Below are 26,612 nucleotides of genomic sequence, written 5' to 3'. Positions count from 1 at the left end.
CGGTATAAGGGGAACTTATACTGCCTTGCTATATGAGCTAGCTTTTATAGCGACGCGGTAGAGTGTCTGCCTGATTTGGAACCGGGAGGTCCCGGGTTCGATCCCCATAGCGGTCGGGGAATTTTCTGGCTGGGTTACATTGGCGCCCCACGTTGGGCGCCAATGTAACCCAGCCAGAAAATTCCCCGACCGCTATGGGGATCGAACCCGGGACCTCCCGGTTCCAAATCAGGCAGACACTCTACCGCGTCGCTATAAAAGCTAGCTCATATAGCAAGGCAGTATAAGTTCCCCTTATACCGAACCCTGCTACATAACGACAATTACATTATTTTTTTTATTGTTTTTTGCAGCAAAGTCATATCAAGTCAAATGTCTTCATTTGAGAAAAACAAAAAGGTACTGGATCGAGGCTGCATGAGAAATAATTCAACAATGGGAAAATGAGTGCAGTTACTTCAAAAGGCAAAAGACCCCACCCTCAACTCAGATTATGGCATCACTACCAGATATCAGGTTGAAAATGCCATTGAGAGCGTTTGTGCACTGTGCTGTTGATAATGCGGTTCTTTTTCTAACAATTCTTTTTTTTCAAAATTGTCATTTTCAAGATTAGGCATTATATGTAGTGTTAAAGGGCATAATAATTCCCTATATTATGCCATCACAATTTTTAGTAATTTCATTAATGAAGCCAGTATAGAATTCATGAGAACATCTCAGGAACATTCTGAAGATCAGTGTGTAACAAGAAACAAGAAAACTGTAAAATTAAATTTTGTATGTTAATAATTGCTGAACTTTGTTGCTAATGTCATTTTATTCTAATGTGTATGAACATATATTTATCTTTTCATTATTCATTATCGCTGCACATGTGTTGTGTTCAAATTGGTTGTGTATTTAAGTAAAACAAATAGCATAAGACAACTCTATTTTAACTAGATCTTTAGTTCCTTCCATATTGCATGAAGCTAGATATGCAATCTTCTTCTTGTATAGTTCAAATACAAAATTGACTTCACAATAATGTACCTATAACTTGACTTTATTTTAAAATAAGCACTTGTTTTTTTTAACCATTTATAAAAAAGATGTAGTTGTGAAAATTCAGAAAAAAAGGGATTATAATCATCGGCGTCCGCATGAATTTTCCAAGGGGGGGTCAAGGAGGGATCAGCCCCATTTGCCGCCAGAGGCGTAGAAAATTCTGAGAATAAGGCCAGATATTGGTGAATCATGAAGTATATATGGAAGATTACAAATCAGGATTAACCCTTTCAGTGCTGGAACCGGATTTTGAAGGCTTTTGCAAACAGTTTGGATCCAGATGAGACGCTACAGAATGTGTCTTCTCATCAGGATCCAAACTGTTTGCTATTGTGATAGTGGCCTTTGAAAAAAAGTGAAGAAAATGATGATTTAAAAAATTCAGCAGACAACATTTTAGCAGACTACAAATTTCCCAGCATGCAAAGGGTTAAGAATCAACTGTATTGGAATGGATTATACATGTACCTATTTTCTCTCAACTTTGATTTCAGTGACTTTTCATATAGAATTCACTTAAAAAGATATCTCAGGAACGGAGCAACCGTCTATTGGACTGAGATTTTTCGATTAAGAGAAACACATCATAAGAGAAGAGTGCCTGGATTAACAGCACTTGATGTAGTGGACACAGAAACTATTGCAGGCACAATCGTATCACAGTGCAAAAAGTACGTTCTTAACGTAAACAAGCTACTCGGCCAAGGATACGATGCTTGACTATTGCTGGAAAAGGAACATGTTGTACAAGTCGGTATTAAATCCCATTATCCTCTGGCCATTTTTGTACATTGTTCGGCTCACCGTATAAATCTTGGTGTTAATGATCTAAGATAATATGGCTAGTTCGGAACACACCATTGTTAAGCGAAACAAGGTAGACTGCAAAGTATAAACGCATACAAATCTAGGCTTCGAAATACGCCGTCAGTAAGAATATTTCGCACAAAACAAACAGAATTTGAAAGGACGACAGGCTGCACATCAGCTATGGACGGCAACTAGAACGGCGACATTTGTCATTTTGTGATACTTAATAGCCAAATATTCGTCCATTTTAGAGCCCATTACGCAAGCACGTCAGACAGCTCAATAAGAGAAAATTATGGACACAATTTATATTCAGTACATGGACTCACTGATCCAGTCTTTAGGAAACTGATTTTCAGAATGTTATATGCCTGCGTTCATGTTATTTCAACTGCATCGGAACCACATTAAAAATTTTGATCGATCAGACATTACAGATACAGTCCGAACCATCCAACGAATTTTATCGAATCGAGAATTTTGAACAAGACACAATGTCATCGTACGTCATGAGCAAGAAGAAATCACTTGAACAGAATAAGTCAGCTTGTGTTGACTTGGTAATAAAAATGGTTATGTTTCCAGCCGTGCGTGAGGCGATGAACATATTACTAGCGCTGAGTCAAGAGTCAAGAGTCAAGACATGGCTAAGATACACCATGTCCGATCAGACAGGCTCTCATGATTATTCATGATGAGCGTTCAAAGGGAACGCATGAACACAGACAAGAATATGTTCATACAAAAAACCATCATGATGTTCAGCAGAGACAACTTCGCCTTCACTTCCTATTCAGGAACTGAATAAATGTTAATTGTTTAAATTTTCACCTCGACCTCGCACAAATTAATCATGTTTATTACAATCTATTGAGAGTAAGTAAATTTTGCAATAACCATATCCATGATTGGTTTGAATGTAAATGGGAGTTGTTGTTCGTGTGAAACTAACAAGGGGTCATTCTGATCAAAATTGTTCAATTCAGGAATCATAATTTACAGTTTAGATTTTTCCAGGGGGGGGGGGTTAGCTGACCCCATGTGCCCATATGTGCGGACGCCCATGATTATAATGCAAAGTAAATAAATATAATTAAGTTAGTTTAAACATTTTTATGAAGGAAGGTAAATAGGATGTCAACTTCAATGTTGTATAGTTGAGTTATCTTTCTTGAATAATTACTTATTGAGTAATTGATATGCATTTTTAAGTTGTCTGTGTTGCAAAACAATATTCAAAATTGTACACAGTTGAATGATTATAGAATGATTAATAGAGAAGGTAGTCTGCAATTAAAAGTAAATTGATATCTTTGCAATTCAAGTAACTTGACCTCTTTTCTTGTTATTTATATTATAAATCATTGATGATAAAATTGATTTGTATTCAGTTGTCAAAGTGAAAATGGTCATATACAATAATAGTTGAAATTAGATTCTTGATTATACAAAATATCCATGTACTTACAGGGACGTAAAGTTTGTGTATATATCTATGTATTGATTTAATAAATCGAGTACTCTTATCTAGTAAATTTGAGAAGGTATGTATAGTAAAAGGTAAATGTATGCAAGTCAGAAGTATGACTATCAGTTTCATATGTATAGTAACAGGTATATGTATGCAAGTCATAAGTATGACTATCAGTTTCATATGTATGGTAACAGGTATATGTATGCAAGTCATTAGTATGACTATCAGTTTCATATGTATAGTAACAGGTATATGTATGCAAGTCATTAGTATGACTATCAGTTTCATATGTATGGTAACAGGTATATGTATGCAAGTCATTAGTATGACTATCAGTTTCATATGTATAGTAACAGGTATATGTATGCAAGTCATTAGTATGACTATCAGTTTCATATGTATGGTAACAGGTATATTTAGCAAGTCATAAGTATGACTTATCAGTTTCATATGTATAGTAACAGGTATATGTATGCAAGTCATTAGTATGATTATCAGTTTCATATGTATAGTAACAGGTATATGTATGCAAGTCATTAGTATGACTATCAGTTTCATATGTATAGTAACAGGTATATGTATGCAAGTCATTAGTATGATTATCAGTTTCATATGTATGGTAACAGGTATATGTATGCAAGTCATTAGTATGATTATCAGTTTCATGATAAAAACCATGGATGAGATAAGTTATTAAAAGAATTGTTATTATGCATCCATTTATATTTCCTTTGTAATTGATATTTTTACATTTTAAATTTAATTCTATAAACAATAATGTTGTGGTTATTTGGAATTGAAGTATAAATTTGTTGAATTGTTGTTGGCAATAATTAAACATGTATCACAAATCAGTAACAATTTGCATTGTTATTGACATATTTTAGACTAAATGGTATTGAGAATTCAAAATGTAATAGTCTTTAATATTTAAGTATACTTCTCGAAGTGTACATTATTAATTGATACTATTTAGAACTGTCTATTTAGTCAGTTGATGGAAATAGGCTATACCCATCAAAGGTGGGGAGAATGTTCAGTCGAGAACTAGAATTTATGTGTTTAAATGTTACCTTAATCTATTGAAAAAGGTGCAGTAAAAATCGAGCATGATAGCATTAGTGAAATCGAAAACGTGTTTTGTAATCCAAAAATTACAAAGAAAGTAAATTATATATTTGTTTTTAGGACAATTAAAAGTTTAAATCGATCACCCATGTCATCTTTAGACAGTGGCAAACAGAGATTCTCGTCAGCATTCAAATGAAGAGCGTCATAAACTTGTTTAACTCTTTCAGTGCTGGAACCACATTTTGAAGGCCTTGCAAACAGTTTGGATCCAGATAAGACACAACAGAATGTGGCGTCTCATCAGGATCCAAACTGTTTGCTATTCTGATAGTATTCTTTGAAAAAATCTAAAAAAATGCTAATTTAAGAAATTCAGCAGACGACATTTTAGCAGACAACAAATTATCCAGCATGCAAAGGGTTAACTTATTACTATTGTTAAATCCTGAACAAACAGTAAATCACTGTTATAATTGTTATATCGCTGTTATAACTGTATGCATTTAAGAAAATATTTTCCAAAAGCTTATGTGTCCAAAAATTCTTGTTCAAGTTATTCCAGAAATTTTAAATTAACAAATTGTGTCATTTTATTTAGTTTCTTCTGTTTTCTGGTACTTGCGCTGGTTATTACAATCCTATTGTGTCTAGTCATAACAATGAACACATATTTTTTTATTTCTTTATTATTTTATTGCTGTTTCCTATACATTTAGTCATAATATTACAATTGTATACATGTATCATGTATATAACAGTGCATGAAGAAAAATATATTAACACACAATCTTTATTTGTCTTATCTATGAACATTAAGTAGCATTTTCAAGTTCATCACCATAACTACACATTTCTAACTTGACATGTAATGTCTTGACATTTTACAACAAAATCGTGTAATCTTCAATATAGAAACAATTGTTGTCAGCACACATCTGAGCTGAACAACACCAGCTGCAGGAATTCACGTGTTTGTTCATTTTGTTTGTGACAGACGGACAACGCCTATTATATATCACTCTGCCTTTGCCGGGGGATAACAATAATGGGTAATATTCATGTCAATAATTCATGGCATAAAAGCTGCAATTCTGCAAAACTGTGCAGTTTGGATTGATTCTAAAAGTATATACATAATATAACACATAAGTCAGGCTTCTCTCCAGGCAGATTAAGCACGGAAGTCCCGTGGTGCCTAATCTTCAAAACCAATTTTGCCGCATCGCTTGTGTTTAATTTTTTTTCAGTCTAAACTGCTTAGATTCCAAAAGTCTGTTCTTCCAAGTCAGTCAATGTAGAGGTTTTACAAGGTGTAAGCTCACCATCCTGAGAACTGTTTGTCTTGATATAGTCCTGATCAGTAGTCGGCCATACTGAATCAGCATACGAAAGGGTCCGCGATTCTTTAGACCAGCCTACGGTTTCTCGATAATTAGAAGTTATCTGTTGAATTCGTATTTTTATTTTATTTGTATCCGTTATAACGGGTGAAATAAAATACGATGCGTAATTCACAAAAATATGATTTATAAAATAACAAATAAAACTAATAAATTAAGTTGTTTAGAGTGTGTTATATTGTATTGTAGTCTCTGACATTTGAAAGCAAAGCAGGTCTGATGACGTTGCAGCGTTTTAGCTGCCCGTGTCCGCGAAAATCGAGACGAACGAATGTTTTTATGTGAATCGATAAATGTGTTTTTAATCGTCTCTTTGTTGAATCTTTGTCTTTAAAACTCAAAACAAGATGAGCATATTGTGGTTTTAGCGTTTATCTAACAGTCTAGTTTTATGTAAAGATATTTTAAAATAATTAGATTAGATATTAAAGATCCGCACCCACACTGCAAAGTATTTATGTTAAGCAGAGTGCTCGGACAATGGTCAATAAACCAATTAGCTAGTGGCATACCGTGGTTCTTGTCTGCCAGTGCCTGAGCAAGAAACCAAACAAAGTAAATGCAATTGGTAAGCAATTAAACTAAAACCAGTGGATTTTCAACGAAATAACTCAATTTGTTTCTATTAAAAAATCTGCAAGTACATGTGTTAACATCATGCAGGTCAATATATATTTATATCGAACTAATAATTCCACAACATGCAGATCGGCGGCTGCTAAACGGCGTCAGTATGCTGTTCGTATCCGCATAAAATCGCGCAGCGAGCGATGCTATGGAAAAGCCACATACACATAGGGACGCGTACATGCGCTATGCAGCATGACATCCGTAAATCGTGTAAATGTTCATCAAATCAAAATATGTTGAGGAACGATTTGCAAGTTGGTTGTTGTTGTTTGTTTATAATGACATTTATACAAAACATTGAATCTTAATACTTTGCTTTAAATTCATGATTTTCATATTAAACATTTTAATACAAACATTGAAATTGAACCCTAAGCACAACATAGTTGCAATATAGCACAAAATTGATGTTGCAAATAGTAAATATTACCTTCTCAAGAAGAAACAGTAGAACGAACGAAGAACAAAAGAAACGAAAAGAACGAAGAAACTCGGCAATGCAGTAATGAACAGTATAAATAGTGAAACGCAGCAAAATTGAACAGTGAACGTGAATTTTAAGCTTCCTTATATAGTAAGCCAGATACCCATGGGCTGTTAATGCACTGGAGCATTTCAAATTACCGACCAAACGCTTTATCCGTCTTGTCATTTGAGTGGATTTTCCCGTTATAATCTACCATGTCCATTTCGAACTATTAAAATTATCACATGTATTGATAACTGATCAGCATTTCCACCTGCAAAACTACTATGTCGACATTTGCGAAACGAATTATTTACTGTGTTGCGATGTAATCCTATTAACGAGTTTTGTGTAATCCGAAATAAACGCGATTCTATTCTCAATTATCCACATCAAAACGAGTTTTCTTACTTAGAGGTTCGTTTTCTGCATTACTCTAAATGATGTCTGAACAAGACATTTCATTTATGGAATGTACAAATCCATTTTGAAACGTTTATGTTGTTTTTTTTTTGTGTTTTTATTTTGCCCTGTCTGTCTGTTGGTCTGTTGGTCTGTTTGGGCCAACTTTAACATTTTGCAATAACTTTTGCTATATTGAAGATAGCAACTTCATATTTGGCATGCATGTGTATCTCATGAAGCTGCACATTTTGAGTGGTGAAAGGTCAAGGTCAAGGTCATCCTTCAAGGTCAGAGGTCAAATATATGTGGCCAAAATCGCTCATTTTATGAATACTTTTGCAATATTGAAGATAGCAACTTCATATTTGGCATGCATGTGTATCTCATGGAGCTGCACATTTTGAGTGGTGAAAGGTCAAGGTCATCCTTCAAGGTCAGAGGTCAAATATATGTGGCCCAAATCACTTATTTTATAAATACTTTTGCAATATTGAAGATAGCAACTTGATATTTGGCATGCATGTGTATCTCATGGAGCTGCACATTTTGAGTGGTGAAAGGTCAAGGTCAAGGTCATCCTTCAAGGTCATAGGTCAAATATATGTGGCCCAAATCGCTTATTTTATGAATACTTTTGCAATATTGAAGATAGCAACTTGATATGTGGCATGCATGTGTATCTCGTGGAGCTGCACAATTTGAGTGGTGAAAGGTCAAGGTCAAGGTCATCCTTCACAAGGTCAAGGTCATTCTCTAAGGTAAAACGTCATATAGGGGGACATTGTGTTTCACAAACGCATCTTGTTTTTAAAACCGAAATTACTCTTATGTTTTCGGACACTCAAATTATATTTGGTCGTTCCATATAAATTTAGATACTCATAAACATTCCCAAAATACAGAGTCCGACAATCTGGAGATGCACTGGAATTATACAAAATGCACTTGCATGTTCCTATATTCATTTGCATAACATCATGTATGAATTATAGCGTGTGCATGTATAAACCTCATCGTTTTGTAATATTTACTAAGGATATTTTGCAATTGATTAAAACTAGTTTCATTGGGTTTGACTTACCGGTAGTTTTCCTGAGATATTCCAAATTTGTACTTTGACCATAGGGATTGATTTGATTTGTACTTTGACTAGCATTTGATAGACTTTAGTTCGCAATTTTAATTTACACCGAAATAAAATCTGGATACTAAGATTATATGGTCTTTAAAAAAATAACATTTGGCAAAGAAAAATATGTGCCAATGTGTCACACTTAAGCAGGAACGCATGCACGCATTCACACACGCACGCACGCGCGCCGCCGCGCACACACACATACACACACAAGTAAACAAAACATCCATTTACGTTCATGATCAAAACTTTTAAAAGATGACAAAAGCCGAGAGGCTCATTATGCATGAGAAATAATAATATTATAAAATAAATAATCAAAAACTCCCTTAAATAGCAATACTAATCGTATAATTCCTTACACGAAACATAATAAGAAGAAGAGATTAACATATAGTTACCGATCAGTAAGCCCATATCGAAACAAAATACAGAACTTATTCGGTAATTTGAATAAAGATGATTTCATCCAAGTACATATCAACAGAGATATAAACCGTAACGACACGCATACTATAAATATATAAACAATTATTATTTTTTCTGTACGATGAAGACAGTGATATTTAGGAATCCAAATTATTACAAACATTTGCAAAACATACTTTATTTTTTATATATGATAAATTATCTTCTGTAATGTAAGCTCCACGATTTTAGTGATTTTCAAGGCTTAAACAACCACAACTCGAGCATGTCACGCCTCATGTTTGAATCAATGAACAAAAAGATGGATACATCAGAATCGCAAAGTTCGACTTGAAAAACCCGGCGACAGAGAGTCTAAAGTTTAAACATATACATGTAGCAACTGTCTGTGATTATTGGGAAATGTTGCGTACGAAAAAGAGGAAAATGAGTTAAAATAGGTTAATACAGATCTAGTTAAGTGTGAAACATGAAATGTACTGACTTTACTTTGGCGATTTAGGGGGGGGGGGAGCGTTCGTTACCTTTTTTTTTACACTTTTATTTACAAGGTTTACAATAAACAAGAACATATTCATACACATTACATACACAAACATAACTTTCTTTGCAAGACCAATTTCAGTTGGTTTACATTATGCTTATTAAAATAAGTACATTAACAGAGAAGAGTGATTATGTATTTAAGGTTAAAGATCACGTTGACATAGCAAAGCAATATAAATAATCGTATTAAAGTGGCTTCACATTATAACGCATATTGTCTTGGAATAATGCAACAAAAAACACAAACAAGCAACAGAAAGTATGTGAAAATGACAAGGAAAAAAAAAACTATGGTAAAGCAATAATGATGCATATAGAAGTAAGAAATATGTCAAAATGTAAAGTTACATCAAACCATTACATCATTGCGTAAGCCCTATGTGGTAGCATAGGGAACAGCGATGTATACAATGTTACAATTTAAAAGATTTGGACAAAACATCTTATAACCGAAATACGGCAGCATTCAAAGCAAAAGCGAAAAAGAATAGTGTCTTTCGGTTAGGGCGGAGTTCCTGTTTTGGGATTTAAAAATATATATATATATATATAAATAAGCACTATAGGTTAATGAGGCATTATGCGTTAATTATTCATCAGTTCTTTTAGAAGGGCTATGAACTTAGATAATAACTGGTGCTTAGTATCACTTTTTTATGTAATGTATTTCCAATATTAGTAGACCGTCCAGGATAATGCTGGACATATAAACTTTTTTTTATTCAATATAATACATACAACGTAAACATGTATATGATCATACAACATAGTGATTGTACAAAGCAATAAAGTTCAGACATATTATACAAGATATGTTAATATATATATTTTTTTAGAGAGAAAAGAAAAGAACAACAGAAGAATAGTTATGAAAAATGATGAGTTGTATAAAGTCGGAAGAAAGCATACTGGACTTGTGTGTTTTGTTGTATATTCAAAATGATCTTGTAAGATTGAAAAAATAAAATAAAAAAATAAACAAACATATTTTAGAAAGATAAACTAACGTTAGAGTGAAATGTATATAAGTGGACAAAACATTATGAGAATTTAATCAGATTCCATTTTTGTTCAAAGATTTGTAATGTGTAATTACTGAGGGCTATTTCTTTCTCAATCTGGATTTTTAGTTTAAGACTATGGACAAAACAATTAAAATTTGGTACTTGTTTTTTGTAATTCATGTTAAAGATAAAATATTTCATCAATATTAGAATAAAATTCACAAGATTATTACAGTCTATTGATTTCAATGAGTTAATTCCGAAACTTATTTTAAGAAAGATAGCTTTACGTTTAGTTGCTGTTGTTCAAGAAAAGATACTAATTGATTCCAAATAGGCTGAACGTGTTTGCACTCCCAAAAAAGATGTTCTATAGTTAGTTTTCACCGCTGAAGTCACACAGATTTGAGTTAGATAATTTGCATTTAAAGAGATATTTATTTGTAGCTATAATTCTATGGATGTATTTATATTGAAAATTTCTCAGTGTGCTTTCAATAGTTGCTTTATATGGCATGGTAAATATGTGTTTCCAATTAAGCTCATGTTCTCCGAAAAGGACTTGCCATTTATTTTGGATTTTGGAGTTTTCTGTAGGGTTTTTAATTTGTAGTGTGTAAAATATTTTATTTGTTTTGTTTTTTCATCCAAGTATTTTTTCTACAAATGTTGTTTGAGTACATGGTGTATTATTTGTATTGATATCAGATTTAATATGTATGGGTATGCTTTTGATTAGTGTGTAGTACTTCAGAACATTATTTAAAGGTATTCCGTATATGTAGCATATAGCATCAAAAGAGTAGAAATCCTTAATTCTGTAGTCATATAATTGGTCGACATATTTAATGCTTCGTTCAAACCAATCTTTATAGAAAAACGTCTGTTTTACTGTTGGTTTTGGTTTCTAGGTTATGAGTGACATCACTCCATGCTGATAGAACATCAGACAGAAATATGTTTTCGTTTGCAATTGCATATAAGATAGTATTGCTGATGTTACATTCAAAGAGTAAGGAGTCACCCTATTTTTTTAGAATTTTCTGGTAGAATAATTTCCATTTACTCGTATTGGTATTATCTAGGTATCTTTTTACCCTGCTGCATTTGATTGCATTCAAGAATGAGTCAATGTTCGTTAATTGGATACCTCCATTTTCTACAGATTGAATTAACTGAGTTCGTTTTATTTTATCAGGCTTACCGTCCCATATAAGATTACATATTGCTGATTTTATATCGTTAATAATATCATTTGGTGGATTTGGGAGAACTGTTAATACATAAATTAATTTAGGAAGTGCAAACGTTTTCAATACTGTGTGTTTTCCGATCAGTGTAAGTTTATGATGATGCCATTTAAGCAGTTTTTAAAATTCTGTAATTTAGGTAGTATTTTAAGAACTGTATCCTTTTCATTATTTGTGAAAGTAATTCCTAACGTTGTGCACGGAGTGTATATTGACAGGAGATGAATCGAGTATTTGACCCTTACTGTAGTAAGTTCAATCTTATGCAAAAACTATTCATCCGATTTTATTGGTTTATACGTTATCTTGTTGCTTATTAATTCCTCTTTCAAAAAAATATTACTTTTAGTATATTCCCGTTGTTATTAATGGATTTATAGCGAGTTAAACACAAGAAAAACACATTTTATGTTTTACCACCGCGCGTTTTAACGTGTTGTGGCTATCGATCTTTTACGATTAGCGTACAGCGAAGCGCCGAGGTTATACATTTTGATGTACCCACTCACGTCTTTTGTTAAATTATAGTTTCATTTCTCGGCCGATTTTGACAAATTATATATCATTAGAAAGCTAACGTTACGTAGTAAACAGATATATCAATATATATTAAGTTTTTCTTCTTATTTCGACAGCCCGGCGAGTTATAACTTTAACTTTTGCAAATATTATACCGTTTTGGAGTTTTAGAATCTAGATTTACGGTTGACATGTTCGTACTTAATACCAATTTGTAGCGTTTATATTTGGAGTTCAGTTTTAAAAATTACATCTTGCTTAGGAGAATAGAATTCTGTATACGATAGAAAAAAAATTGTTTAAAAACGAAAGTAATTAAGGAATGAAGGCGGGAAAATGTAGCGCGCGTTCCTAACGCACTGAACTGATGCTACGGTCTTGGCGATTATGCTTTTGTTTAGAAACCGGCCATTGAATTTCTTTTGCCATCTTATTATTTTTTTTATGGAATATATTGAAGTATTTTGTTCACGAAACATATCAATAAAGCTTATTATAAATGAATCTTAATAAATTAACGATTTCAGCTCTTGTTTATAACACAGAAAGGGTGTAAAATTTATGATGAAACAGCGCATATAGCGGACCCTCTCGATATTATTCGGCTTTGCATGCATACTTGAAATAAAATGGGTGTCAAAAACATTCATCGTTTGCTGTTTATTATCAACAAGGTAATTATGTATAATTATTTGAAATGTTATTTACCTTAAATTATCAATTTATTAAAGATTCTTGAAAATCACGGTCCGTGTTACGCGGGTCATTTCGTATTTTGACATCAGGGCATCATGTCCAACTATTGAAAATCAGATTTTTTTTCACCGGGACGATGACGGCTTGGATTTAGACAGGCAGACAGATAGTTTATTCAGACTTAAACAACAGTACATCGTCTTCAACTTAAATATATAAATTATTTTTAGACGAATTGTTAGGTGATTACACATGTAGCAGTGATGATTCTGAGAATGTTGCCATGTTTATTATCCGTGTAATCTAGAGTCCATGGTTTGAGCATTTTTATCGCGGTGTTCAAAAAAAGATATCTCAATAATCTTGTTTATTGATAGATCTGTGGTTTTATTGCCCCTGTGTTCAGCACAAACCAATTATCTCGTTATGATCAGATACTGTGCCGACCAATACTAAATAACACTATGGTGTCATACGCCACAGCAGGGACCTATACTTGTATATTGGTCCCTAACCACAGGTGGCAATGTCTGGTCAGATTACACTTTTTATGATACCTCCATGTCTTCTCGTGGTATTAGTGGTCATTTCTTGGAGTAATGTAACGCCAAATACTCAATTTTGCGTTTATAAGATATGTAGCGTATTGAAAACATTTATAGTCATCTGCCCATACAGATTGCCATAAACTAAATACTGTATAGATGTCAGCCAGCTAAATCACAATAATTATAAGTGCTTAATACCTATACATGTACATTTTAAACATTTAAAAAATCTAATACTTAACATTTAACGTATTTAGCGGGTACCGGTAAAAATACTCCGTCATTTCGTAGTCCTATAAAGATTGTATGGTAGTAGTACGGAACAACATAATTAAAAACAGCATTTTCATTTGACCACAACGGGGTTAAATAATTTTTCCGAAAAATACAAATAATACAGAGTTTTAATTTAGAATTCTATATATTTATAACTCTGTTAACTTATAAAGATATTTCAATATACATGCATAGACAGTTGACCGTGATTTTCAAGAATCTTTAAATAATTTTAATTAATTGATAATTTATGGTTAATAACCTTTCATATAATTTTACATAATTACCTTTTTGATAATAAACAACAAACGATGAATGTTTTGACACCCATAATATTTTAAGTATGCAAAGCCGAAAAATATCAAGACGGTCCGCTATACATTTGTATACGCTGTTTCATCATAAAATTAACACCCTTTCTGTGTTATAATCAAGAGCTGAAATCGTAAATTTATTAAGCTTCGTTAATACAACTTGCAAAAGTTAAAGTTATAACTCGCCGGGCTGCCGAAATCAGAAGAAAAACTTAATATATATTGATACATCTGAAAACTACGTTACGTAAGCTTTCTAATGATATATAATTTGTCAAAATCTGCCTAGAAATGAAACTATAATTTAACAAATTACATCAAATTTATAACCTCGGCGCTTCGATAAAAGATCGATAGTTACGACACGGTCACGTGACTTAGACACAACAAGATATTTGGCGTAACGGTCCCGTTTCTTATCCGTGTAATCTAGAATCCGTGCGTTGTGGCTTCATCGGATGTCCAATTAAATTTCATTTCTTTTTTATATAGGACATACTTTGTTTTAATTTACCTACTCGTAGCAGAGTAAATTTACTTTTGTTTAGTTTAAGACCCGATGTCATTCCGTAAAGGGTTAGTGACTCTATTAGGTTATGGAAAGAATCGTAATTGTCGTTTAAGAAATAAGTTGCATCGTCAGCAAATAGGGACTGTTTGGTATCTTCATCAGGTTCTAGTGATATGCCTTTCATGTGTTTATTTGATTGGATGTGATGTGATAGATACTCGATGCAAATAATAAATAGCGATGATGAGAGTGGACATCCTTGTCAAACCCCTCGTTCGATGTTAAAACTGTTTGAAAAGAAGCCATTGTTAATGATTATACTGTTAATATCGGTATAGAATAGTTTGACCCATTGAATGAGACTTTCACCAAAGTTAATATTTTCTAAACAAGAGAACATAAATTAATGATCAATCGAATCGAATGCCTTTTCAAAGTCTGCAAAGAATATAAGACCAGGATTGTTTGAATTGTTGAAATAGTTTATGCATTCTTGGATAAGACGAACGTTTTCACCAATGTTACGTCCTTTTATGAAACCAGATTGAGATTTTGAAATGATTGATGGTAATATTTTTTTATTCTGTTTGATATACTTTTAGTTGCAATTTTATAATCATTGTTTAGTAAACTAATCGGGCGCCAGTTTGATAAGGATTCTAAGTTTTTTTCCAGGTTTTGGAATAAGTGATATTATACCTTGTTTTTGAAGCGTAGTTAAGTTTTTGTTGTTAAATGAATAGTAAAGTGAATTAATTAAATGTGTTTTAATATCATCCCAGAATATTTTATAAAATTCAATTGTGATGCCATCAGATCCTGGACTTTTATTATTTTGTATTTCTTTTAGTGCTAGTCCACATTCATATTTATTAAGTAATCCGTCACATAATAATTTTTATCTAGATTTAAAGCATGATGTGTATTTTTAAAAGGATTGTTATTTTCAACATGTTTTCGTTAATAGAGGGTTTGGAAAAATAAACGTTGTTCTTCTAGTATTTGAGTCCTGTTTGTTATATCTTTGCCATTAACTACTAATTAGTGTATAGTTTTTTGTTCACTTCTACGTTTTTCAATGTTTGCGAAGTATTTTGTATTTTTTTCATTGTGTTCAACATGTTGTGCACGTGCTCGTAGTATTATTCCATTGAGTTGTGTATGATAGATTCCTTCTAATACTTGTTTGTTTGATGTGATTTCATTTTCAATGGCGGTGGTATCATTTGTGTTTGTTTCATTTAATTGTTTTTCAAGTGTTTCAATTGTTTTGATGGGTTCAGTTTCAAGTTTGTGTGTTTCTTTTTGTTTACATGATGTGTATCTAATTGTTGTGTTACGTATATTTCCTTTAATTACTTCCCATAAGGTGTTTGGGTTTGCATCTTTATTATTTTGAACTGTGTTTAATATTTCCTGTTTTATTTGTGTTTGATATTGTGTGTCTAACAAGATGCTGTTATTAATTTTAAAGTATCCTGGGCCTCTTTCAGGTTGTATTTTGTGCAGTTTAAGTTCAACTAGAGAGTGGTCTGTCATAAATCCTGGTTTAATGCTACATGTGTCAATAATGTTGCAAAGTGACTTGGATATTAAAAAATAGTCTAATATACAAAATATTGTTGGTTTTGTGTTTGAGTGCCAGGTGAATTTGCTTTCGTTTGGATTTACTGTACGCTAGATGTCTATCATATTGTAGTTTTCAATTATGTTATTCAAAATGTTTCTATTTTTAGGATGAGTATAAAGGTTTCCATTCTTTTTATCTACTGATGGGTTCAGGACAGTATTGAAATAACCACCGATTATAAAACTTTTATCTCGGTTATTAATTATGAAGGATTGCAATGTTTCGTAAAATGTGGAATCATCTATGTTAGGACCGTAGACGTTGATTAATGTTTATTGTGTTTCGTGTATTTTGATATCTATACTTGCTAGTCTGCCAATTATTATTTCGTTTAAGTTATCGACTGTGATCCCTGTATTGTTTTTAATCAAAAAGCAATGCCTTGTTTATTTGTATGTTGTCCACTAAGATAGATGTCTCCGTCCCACTCATTCTTTAAGGTTTGTGCTAAAGAATGTGTCGAGTGACTTTCTTGTAGTAGGCATAAAGTATATTTTTTCGTCTAACCATTTGAAGATTTTTATTCGGTTGTCTTTATTGTTTAGCCCTTTTACATTCAAAGTACATAGTTTAATCATTTAAAAAAGTTGGAGGGTGATGCGAGTAATAATTTGTGTGTGCTTGTCTAGTTGGTTTCGTTTTAAAAAAATAGAGAAGAGCTATTTATCCTAAACAATATGTTAAGTGTAATTGAGATATGGGTCGTATGAGTACACTGTATGCGAAAATTCATGATCCAAGTTCCAGTGATGAATGTTTCATAAACTATGCATTGTATTTTGCTTGACAATATCATTTGTGAGAACGTATTTTTCTCTCTATGCAACCATATAAAGATTAAAAAGAAAAAACAACAAAAATTATGTGTACAAAAAGGATTAATAGTAACATATAAATTATGAGAGATAGATTGGAACAAAGACCCATTCGGGTCAAACTATAAATTCCATGGAGCAATATAACAACAGTTGATATGTACTGTAAGGTATATAAACAGTGATACATAAAGAGTTGCCAAAACAATTATACATGCACATGCATGTTGAATAATTATTCTAAATATAAAAACAAAAACATAGCTGAAAAAGGAATGAATATTGAAATCAAGACGAACAAAACACAAAAAGACCTGTTTTGTATAGCTCAATAACATTGACCCAGTACTCGTGAACTAGATTAGTATTTAATATTTTACACACAATTACTCCCTTAATTCACAGTATGTTTATTTGTGCATGTTTTGCACGCGTTTTTGTGTGTGGCAATAACAGTATACTAAGTGAGGATAGCCACACATGATTTAAAATTGTTTCTAGTTCACTTCGTAAATAAATTTGAATCTTCGTAACGGCATTTTATATATTAATATAATAGGTCAGTGGCAGATTTATCTTTAATGCAACAATAAAATAACATAATACATGTACTTTTAACTATTTGTAAAGTGCGACAGAAAAACTCACCAAAAACATTTCAAAATGCATGCACATCTTTAATGCAACAATAAAATAACATTATACATGTACTATAAACTATTTGTAAAGTGCGACAGAATATCTCACCAAAAACGTTTAAAATACCTGCACATGCCCATTGAATGATATTTATCAGTAAACAAATAGACACCGTTGTAATATATTTGACAATATGATATTTCGAACGATATAGCATACGAACACACTGTAGATAAAAAAACCACTGAAAACTAACAGTGCATAATGACAATCGTTTGTATAGCTCGTAAAACTTAATCTGGCATTCGTGAACTCCATTTGCATTTTGCTTTTCACGCAATAACTGATCCCTATATTTAAAAATCTGTTTATTCTTGCACGTTTTGCACGAGTTTCACGTTACAATAACAGTACGCTTAGCGAGAAAACGCATCAATTGATAACAATTGCTTCTAGTTCGCAAATTTATTTGATCTACTTAACGGTAATATATTTATACAATTAGATCAGTACCAGATTTATATTAGCGAGCAATAGGCCACAGTATTAGTTTTAGTTTGCAGGTAGAATGGATGTACACATGATTGGGGGGTTAAATATCCTGCCAGGTCGATGATTACATAAGTGCGTATGAAATAATGAATTAAAGATATGTTGGCAGGTAGGTATGGATGTACTCCGGGGGGTGGGGGTGGGGAGCCGGAAGGTGGGTGCGTAAGTACATTGACAGATAGGAACATAAAATTACACAGTAATTTAGGTGCTTGCGCAAATAACATAGGCACATCCGGAGACGTACAAGAAAGTTAGCATTCTACACTAAATGATAATGATCGTTAAAATAAAAAGTTGAGCCAAATAACTCCGATTTGCGTATTTTAAATTTAGTTATGAATACATGTAGTGGGAAATATTTCATATATGTCTCCGTTAACACAACAACATGAAAGATTAAAATGTAGTTAATAATTAACAGATATGTATTTTTATCTATGAGTTCATGCAAACCTGGTATGACTTGAAACCACATACAAAGTTGTCACACGTTACACATCGGTATTATGAATTCTTGACTGGCGATCGGAGGTTTGCACCAGAGAAGGCTTTCTTTGCATATGTGGTGGATTCTTTCTTTGGCCATGGTTTGCTCAGCCAGTTTTGATATTGGGCAAAAAGCACTTTTTCACTGCGTTCACTGCCCCTTTATTTCACAAATAGTTTGCCTTCATGCGACCAAGCCCTTTCAACACGGCCCGGGTCTTTGAGACGTAGGGACGCAAGCATCTCTGCGTTTGCTTTTGTTAGGTCGTCATTGACGTAAATGTTTGTGCCCTTCAATCGATTTGCTCGTTGCATGACATCAATTTTGGTTTGGACATATTAACTTGACGTGTTCGTCTTTCACTTTTCATATGCGCTTTGTAGATTGTGAAGTCTTCAAGTCAAGGTTTTTGCCGTAAGGGTATGTAGTTTTAATGTTTACGTGTGAGTTAATCGATTCATCTGATTTGAGTATTTCTTCCATGGTGTAGGTATAGCTAATTTAATGATGTTCGTTTCTGCTAACCAGTTTCGTTTTGATTTTAGTTTTTGTAATATAACAGTTTCTGAGATATTTCCATTGTTTGTTATAATGTCGTTTATGTATAATATCCCGGATTCGATCCAGTTAACGAATAGTAACGTTCGTCACATTACAATATTGATATATTAAAAAATATTAAGGAGATTCGAAAATAATATTGTTAGGTGAATAATGGTCACTGTATACATGTAGATACATGTTGTAATTGTATTTCATTTTAAGAGCATAAAGCCTGGCGCTTCCTTTATTTAGGTTAAGAATGTCAAGGGATAAATTGTTTCATATCCCGTATTTCTATAGGAAAGGTTCTGGACCGTAAAACGAGTTTTTACTTGATTGAGCATCTCACAATAAGTTATTTCTAAAGCGTTTCAAATATGTGAACTCCCACCGTGTTTATAACTGTAACAATTGACGTCTGTTATTAGCAAATATCATAATGTTTCAGGGGCGTACCTCTGAAGCACAAGGGCGAATGCAGACCATATAGAAGCTACAGTAAAAAGCTTCTACTCCACATTATAATACCAAAACCACTTTGCAGTAACCTATTTTATTATTTCTGAATTGACCATTCCAAGGCGGTGATCACAGTTTTAATATTTATATGTTTTAGTTACTTTTCTGATATAAAGGAGTAGATAGGGACAGATATGTCTCTCCTGAAAAAAGTTCTAGAATGTGTCCGTTTGCTATATTGAATTGCGTTGACGTTTTTTTGCTTCATTAATGGTGATTATGGGGTTGAGTGAAACATTCTACACGATATTTCAATTGAAATTATTTTGATTTTTTTTACATTTCCCCATCATCAATAATGAATCAAACTGGTGTATGAAGACTAATTTTAAGAAAAACACACACACTCTTACTGCGTAGTTTATATCAGGTGTGCATACTGTGTCTAGTAGCTATGCCCTACCGTTTGGGTCCACATGAACCTTAACCCATGCAACTCGACATAGATGCGACCAACCTTATAAATTTGTTACCACGGCACATATTTGTAATCAGTGATCGCAATACAAAACTTGTTTTGATGGCAAATTGTTAATAACAAATAATACAATGCATTTCATAGACCTATTTATGTTCCTAATCATTTTCAAGTTACTTATCATTTTCAAGTTACATTTGCCGAAACAGCGTTTTGCAATCCTTTTTTTATAAGTCAAATGTTTTGTACGCTCATGTGTAACATTGAATAGGACAAAATTTAAAAGCATTTACAAATATATAACTTTGATACACTCATAGCCGGGGGTATAAAATAGTAACATATAATTTTATAACAGTGATTTAATCTATTTTCATTTGTAATGGGTGACATGTTCTTTCGACTCAAACGGTCATTCGAAGTGAAGCCGCTCTTTTGCATAAGTGTGTGAACCGTGCACGTGCGCAAATGTTTTTAACCGTGTGAGATTAAAAATCGAACATACACATATACACATTTTAAACGATCCCAAGAAAACTTTTGTATTGGTTTGGGGTCCTCAAAAAATACTTCTGATCCTTTATACCTCGCGCTTCTTTACGAATGTTTTACTTAAAATTGAAGCAATATGTTCACAGGAGGGAAACGTCAATGTACTGCCGACGATGACGTTACCATGATCTGTCCAGTGCAATGTCAAGGTGACGATACTTGCCCCGGCAGCCAGAAGTGCTGTCAATACGGATGTATGATTACGTGCCTCGATCCAGTTTCCTACGGTATGTGTTATTTTTGAACAAGCTGGGCTATTTTGCGCGAGCCATTACGATTTCGTAGGTGTATTTAGAAATTTTGACTTGAAGGACCCGTCCCCCCTCTATACTCGGGCTGTACTCGGCTTGTTACGCAAATGTTAATACGGATCAAGAACAGTTTTTAAATTTTTAAAAATAATACTTCGTACATTGAGTAATAACCACCAAAGATCTATCAATCGACAAAGACTGTACACATCAACAGATATTTGGGGGAGATCCGTGTTATCTCAGAAAACCTGCTAATATTGATCGTCATTATTGATGCCAAAGACATAGTTTATCACGTGACTGAAATCTCTGGGGTCTCGAAACGACGGGAACTCGCGATAACACCAATATTTGTCTTTTATTAAATCTTTGATTATCCCCACAGACGGACCCACGACGCGTTTGCCAGGTCCCTGCATCGTCAGGCTTGCCGAATGGGAAGCCGCAAACAGGTGTCTGGGATTTGAGCGACCTCTTTATGCCGCGAATGGTGATTCCATGGGGACGCAGTACCAAGGCTCCCAGTAAGATCTTCTGTTACTTTATCCGTTCTTGCGCACGACACCATTTTCCAAATTGTCATCAAAACATATCGGCAATTACCTTTTTATTATTCGCAATGGGATTGTATCAATACAGAAACGTAAGAGGCTTAAAGTATTTATTTATAGAACAAAAAAATCTGAAACAAAAATAACTCTTAGTAATGATGTTGCCTTTTCCCAGATTAAAACAATATTTAACTCATCCGGTGTGAAGACACGCAGATACTCGCCGCAGATTTCAGGGCTTTCTGCGTCGCTGCCGACGTCACAGAGATTTTGTAGAATAAGTCGGCCGACATAAAGCCAGTTAAAAGTGCCTTGTTAAAGGTATTTTATTTAAGTTAAAAGCAATATTAATATTAGACGGTATGATTTAACGCTGATACTCGCCGTTTATCTTTCAGAGCTATTAGGGGGTTAATGTCGAAATCGGCTGAAGATGTATATCGAAGCAGACTATAAACCGCAACTTTTACTTTTAACAGAGCTATCTGTGTTACTCCTGACGGCACTGAGATTTCTTGTTTCGCGGTCAACAGGTAGGAGGCCGTCGACATGGACTACCGTAAGAACACGTGAACTTAAAATATATATGCTGCAACGGCGTTTAAAAACAATCAATATGCCCAAGAAAAAAATGATAAACTCAGAAAACATACAACGATATGTCTATATAGTGTGAAAATCAGTATTCCAATATTAGTTGTGGCATCAACAAATCATTAAAATAATATTGATACCTTTGCATATGCGAATATTAATACAAAGGCTTATATACAAGTGGGTATATGCCATCTACCAAGTAGACAAGCCACCATGGACATTCATGCATGTCCGTGGACACCAACGTTTTGGATCATGTTTTACCTTTTTTAACGTGCACCATCCAAACTTGCATGCATTGATCCTCTTCACATGAAGTTTTGCATGTGCAATTTTTATTATATTACGTTAAAAATTGCTGAATATATGCCAACTCATGATAAATTTTTACCTGATGTGCGTTTGAAAATACTTATATGTAATACAATATTGCAACAATTTCGTCATAAGTTGTATTTAACTAATAGCTTCATTCGCGCTCAATAGCTCATACGTTGAACAAACGAAAACATTAAAATAAAATAAATAACGTGTTGTGTAACCTCCACAGAGTGCGCAGGTGACCAGTATGCCTTCAAGCAAACGATAAACGTTGATCAGCGATTCTATTGTGACCGCTTCGGAAACTACAAGCCCATCGGATGCAGGGGTGCGATGTGCTATTGTCATGATCGCAGAGGAAACCAGATTGGAGACAGCGTCAATATCGTAGATGCGGACAGTCTTTACTGCTAGAGAGTCCGGAGTTCTCGGTATGTTGTGGTGGAATCTCCTGTCGATTGGATTTTAGTTCGTGTAAGCTGAAGCATATATATTTTGTTATATATTGATGTAAAAAATCGAAAGGCACGATGTGATTTCTCCTTTTTTTCCGATCATTTCCTCTCTTACAATGCCAGAATCCTTTTTTATCACATGCCACACCCTGTTTCCCATGTAATACAACCATAACATATATTTTTATATTACACATGTGTTCTATACTTTTTTAGAGTTTTCTTTGGCTTAGTTTTTGTTTATTGACCAATCGCATTTTGTTATTTTGCTTAAATGACTTTGCAACGTCAAATGACGTCACGAAAGGTACACACCATTTGGGATTTATCATTATGTTTGCGTAAATAGTTCAAAAGTGTATTAGATAGTTCAATAGTTCATAAGATAGTTCAAAACTTATGTGTTGTTTTTCTCTAAAGACAGATTAACGTACATCATGCAAGATTTGTATAAAAATTATGCCCGCATATTCATGTGGAGTAAAACGCATGAACGGTAGAAAAGTTGTGCTGTGCATCTGTCGCATCTAATTTACACGGACTCGTCCACAACCCATTGCGCAACCTCTGCGCAGAGATTTGACTGGAACCAGCATAGCTGGATCAAATCCCTTCCGCCATACAGAACCACGTGATGATAGCCGTGCCACGTGATACAATAATAGAGTATTAAAGTATAAACGGCATAGATAACAATGTGTAAACGCCGAAAAAGCATTTGCAGTAAAGTTGTTACTTTTGTGGAAACAAAAGACTTTAAAGTTTTACCGATTAAAAAAATCATATATTTATATATATAATGATCTAAAATACCTGCCGTACTTATAAGCAACTACGTCATAATATCCGTGGAACGTGGTACAATAATGGCGTCTTACAGTATCAACAGTAATTTTTAAATTTGTAAAAAAGCAATTTTTACTTTTTTGAATTTAAGTTATTTTTTTTTAATTATGAACCTTAATTTAAACAGTATTTTCAAAATATAAAAGAAAATGAAACTCCTTTTCATACTATTATACTTAAACAAAACAAAAATAGCATCCTACCGAACCTGGTAGGATTTTCTTGTGATGGCAGGGGTTGTATGTGAGAGCGTGGAACGGCAACCCTGCGTGGAGATTGCCCATTTCGATGAAGTTCTTTCCTTAAACTTGTTAAATACAGATAATAACTGTTGATAAATATGCGTATTAAAGAAACTTAAATAATGCCTTTATGTTGTATTTAAAAACTGTTAAATAGTTAAATTTTATTTTTTTATTATTTGTATTTGTGTTTTCTGACAATCTTCTCTACGACTGATTTAAACAGATGTTGCTTTCTTATTTCAGGAACGCGGTTAGCTGCGATTTCGACAGTAAAACGAGTGCATGAATAAATAAAACACACAATTAAAAACAATGTTGTTTTGGGTTTTTGTCACAAACACCATTAATGACCGACATAAGGGTTTAATATGTGTTGTGAATGTGTTACTATATATAAAACATGAAATCAAGTTTGCATTATTTTGAGGAGCAAAATGTTCTGAAAATAGTTCTGAACAATTTCGGGAAATTGAATGATAAAATGCACGTGTTTAAACGCGCTCTATCTACTCGTTACAAAATTCTCGTTTCAGTACAACGCCATTCAAAAAGAACAAAATATATTGTGATAATATCTACAATTATATTAAAGGGACTTGTTCACAGATTTTCAAAACGATACTTTTCCAACTTTTTCTCACAGGTTAAAAAAAGTATAATTATGAACAATATACATACTACTAAAGACGGAATCTCTTTAACACAACGCATATAAATCCGCACCGGATAATTTAAAGATTAACGGGCTGCATAATTCTGTTTTGCTTTGTTGTAAGCCGACGGATGAGCGGGAAACTATTGTATCTTATATAGAAATGTTAACCGGTAAATCACGATCGAGGGTAAAAATCAATAAAATGTGCGCATGTCCCTCGATATGTGTACATTATTTACAGGTTAAACCCTTAGATACTGTGTTCTCGTATTTAACTTATATTCGCGCTGTTCATTCTTACCACATATTTATTGAATTTCATTTTTGAAGCTCGCTGTTTTACACTTTTCTTAAATACAAAGAAAATGTCTGTACAAATTTCGTAAAGTATGCGTACATTCAAATAAGGTATTTATTTAACAACGTCAACGGCTCTGACATGATATTCGCACTTCTCTTAAACGCAATACAGTCCTTATAGTGGGGTCATATGGTGAAATGATTGTTCATTTTTTGATAAAAGCAACAAACTTGGCACATTTGTAGATTTAAGTATTTTATTCAATTTTAGCTATGGACCCATCTCCAATTTTCAAGATGGCCGCCATTTTCAAGATGGCCGCCGAGATGGCCGCCAAACTTTAGGAAATTACATGTTACTGCCATATTTGATTAAAATATTCTGTTTTTGGCATTAAAATTAGCTGTTTTATGTTATTAATTAATGAAAATATGTTTTTACATGAAAAAAAATGAATTAAATATTGCATATAAGTCAAAATGGCTACCAAAATGGCCGCTTAAAGTACAAAAAAATAGGATTTTCCACCTCAAATCTATAATTGCATAACTCATTGAATGAATGTTATGTAAGGAAGTGTTTTTCTTTTTTTTTGTATTTACAGATACCTTAATTTGTATAATATGCTCAACATATTGTGTCAGGCCTTAAATAAAGAAATAACTGCATTCAACGAGTTCACACTTCCAGACCTTAAAACTGCCTTAAAATCTAACCGCGGTCATATCCTCCACCACATATGGTGCTTGTATTCAGTGGAATTGTTCACTTTTTGATAAAAGCAACACACTTTGCTCATTGGTTGTTTAAAGTATTTAAGACAAAATAGGCTATGGACCCAATTCATAGTTTTCAAAATGGCCACCATTTTCAAAATGGCCGCCAACCTATCAAAAAAGGAGAAAATATCGAGGTGCTGATTTTGTGTTGCGAGCTTTTACAAATCAAATGAATTATTACAATACTTTATTACTAATTATGCTGATAATCAAAAATCTTTGCAAGAAACACATTTATTATAAGTATTTTATTCGCATATATAGTTCCTCGAATTTTGACTCAACTGAAATAATTTTCAAAATAGTAGTCTAACTATTGTATTAAAAACACACAAAAGGGTCTCCTGATTTAATTGAAACATGAACATTTTTGAATGACGACTTTTAGTGAGATTTCAGGAACAATATACGAAATCAAACACAAAACTGCTGATTTCTGGAATAATTTGATATAGTTAGATTTATAACACATGTGATCACGATAATGATAAAAACTGTTTGTCTTTGTACATATGCGTATAACATAGCTCAAAACAAAACATTCCAATGAGTACAGTGTACTTGTAGGTTTAAAAGTCGTCATTCAAAAATGTTCATGTTTCAATTAAATCAGGAGACCCTTTTGTGTGTTTTTAATACAATAGTTAGACTACTATTTTGAAAATTATTTCAGTTGAGTAAAAATTCGAGGAACTAAAACCTGAAAAATGGACTAAAACAGTTAAAATTTAGTGTTTTTTAACCAACATAAACTGTAACAAATAGTGGTTTTGATCTATAATAACACTGCGGTCATTTCATTGTTTGTTAAGAGTGATCTTATTTGCATTGTTTGTTTAGAGTGATCTTATATGCAATTGTATATATGCGAACAATATATGATTATTATAATGATCACATGTTTTATAAATCTAAT

At 33.1% G+C, this 26,612-nt stretch overlaps 1 protein-coding gene across 7 annotated transcripts; it reads left to right on the top strand.

The window, feature by feature from the left end:
- The first annotated feature begins 357 nt into the window (after positions 1-357).
- LOC127859276 (antileukoproteinase-like) lies at positions 358-25,541 on the top strand. 7 transcript variants are annotated; one of them, XR_008039288.1, is made up of 7 exons: positions 358-516; positions 19,652-19,701; positions 20,779-20,919; positions 21,332-21,470; positions 21,977-22,030; positions 22,645-22,889; positions 24,205-25,540. XR_008039288.1 is itself a non-coding variant. In XM_052396529.1 (6 exons), the coding sequence occupies exons 1-6, from the start codon at positions 494-496 to the stop codon at positions 22,655-22,657; spliced, it is 420 nt and encodes a 139-aa protein (XP_052252489.1). In that variant the 5' UTR covers positions 358-493; the 3' UTR covers positions 22,658-23,419. The 7 variants fall into 7 exon arrangements, 1 of the variants encoding a protein (XP_052252489.1); XR_008039293.1 differs by having other exon boundaries at positions 22,645-22,846; positions 24,205-24,253; XR_008039294.1 differs by lacking the exon at positions 21,977-22,030 and having other exon boundaries at positions 24,205-25,541.
- Positions 25,542-26,612: the final 1,071 nt, after the last annotated feature.

The sequence above is a fragment of the Dreissena polymorpha genome, chromosome 1, assembly GCF_020536995.1.
Source record: "Dreissena polymorpha isolate Duluth1 chromosome 1, UMN_Dpol_1.0, whole genome shotgun sequence".
In the NCBI taxonomy this organism is placed as follows: Eukaryota; Metazoa; Mollusca; class Bivalvia; order Myida; family Dreissenidae; genus Dreissena; species Dreissena polymorpha.
The sequence above is the reverse complement of the archived record's forward strand: the minus strand, read 5'-3'. Positions and strand labels throughout refer to the sequence as shown.

Excerpts from the sequence above, each read along its gene's own strand:
- LOC127859276 (XM_052396529.1), top strand. The coding sequence starts at position 494 with ATGGCATCACTACCAGATATCAG. Across the intron at positions 517-19,651 it reads GCATCACTACCAGATATCAG|GGGCGTACCTCTGAAGCACA; the intron begins GTTGAAAATGCC and ends ATAATGTTTCAG. Across the intron at positions 20,920-21,331 it reads CCTCGATCCAGTTTCCTACG|ACGGACCCACGACGCGTTTG; the intron begins GTATGTGTTATT and ends TTATCCCCACAG.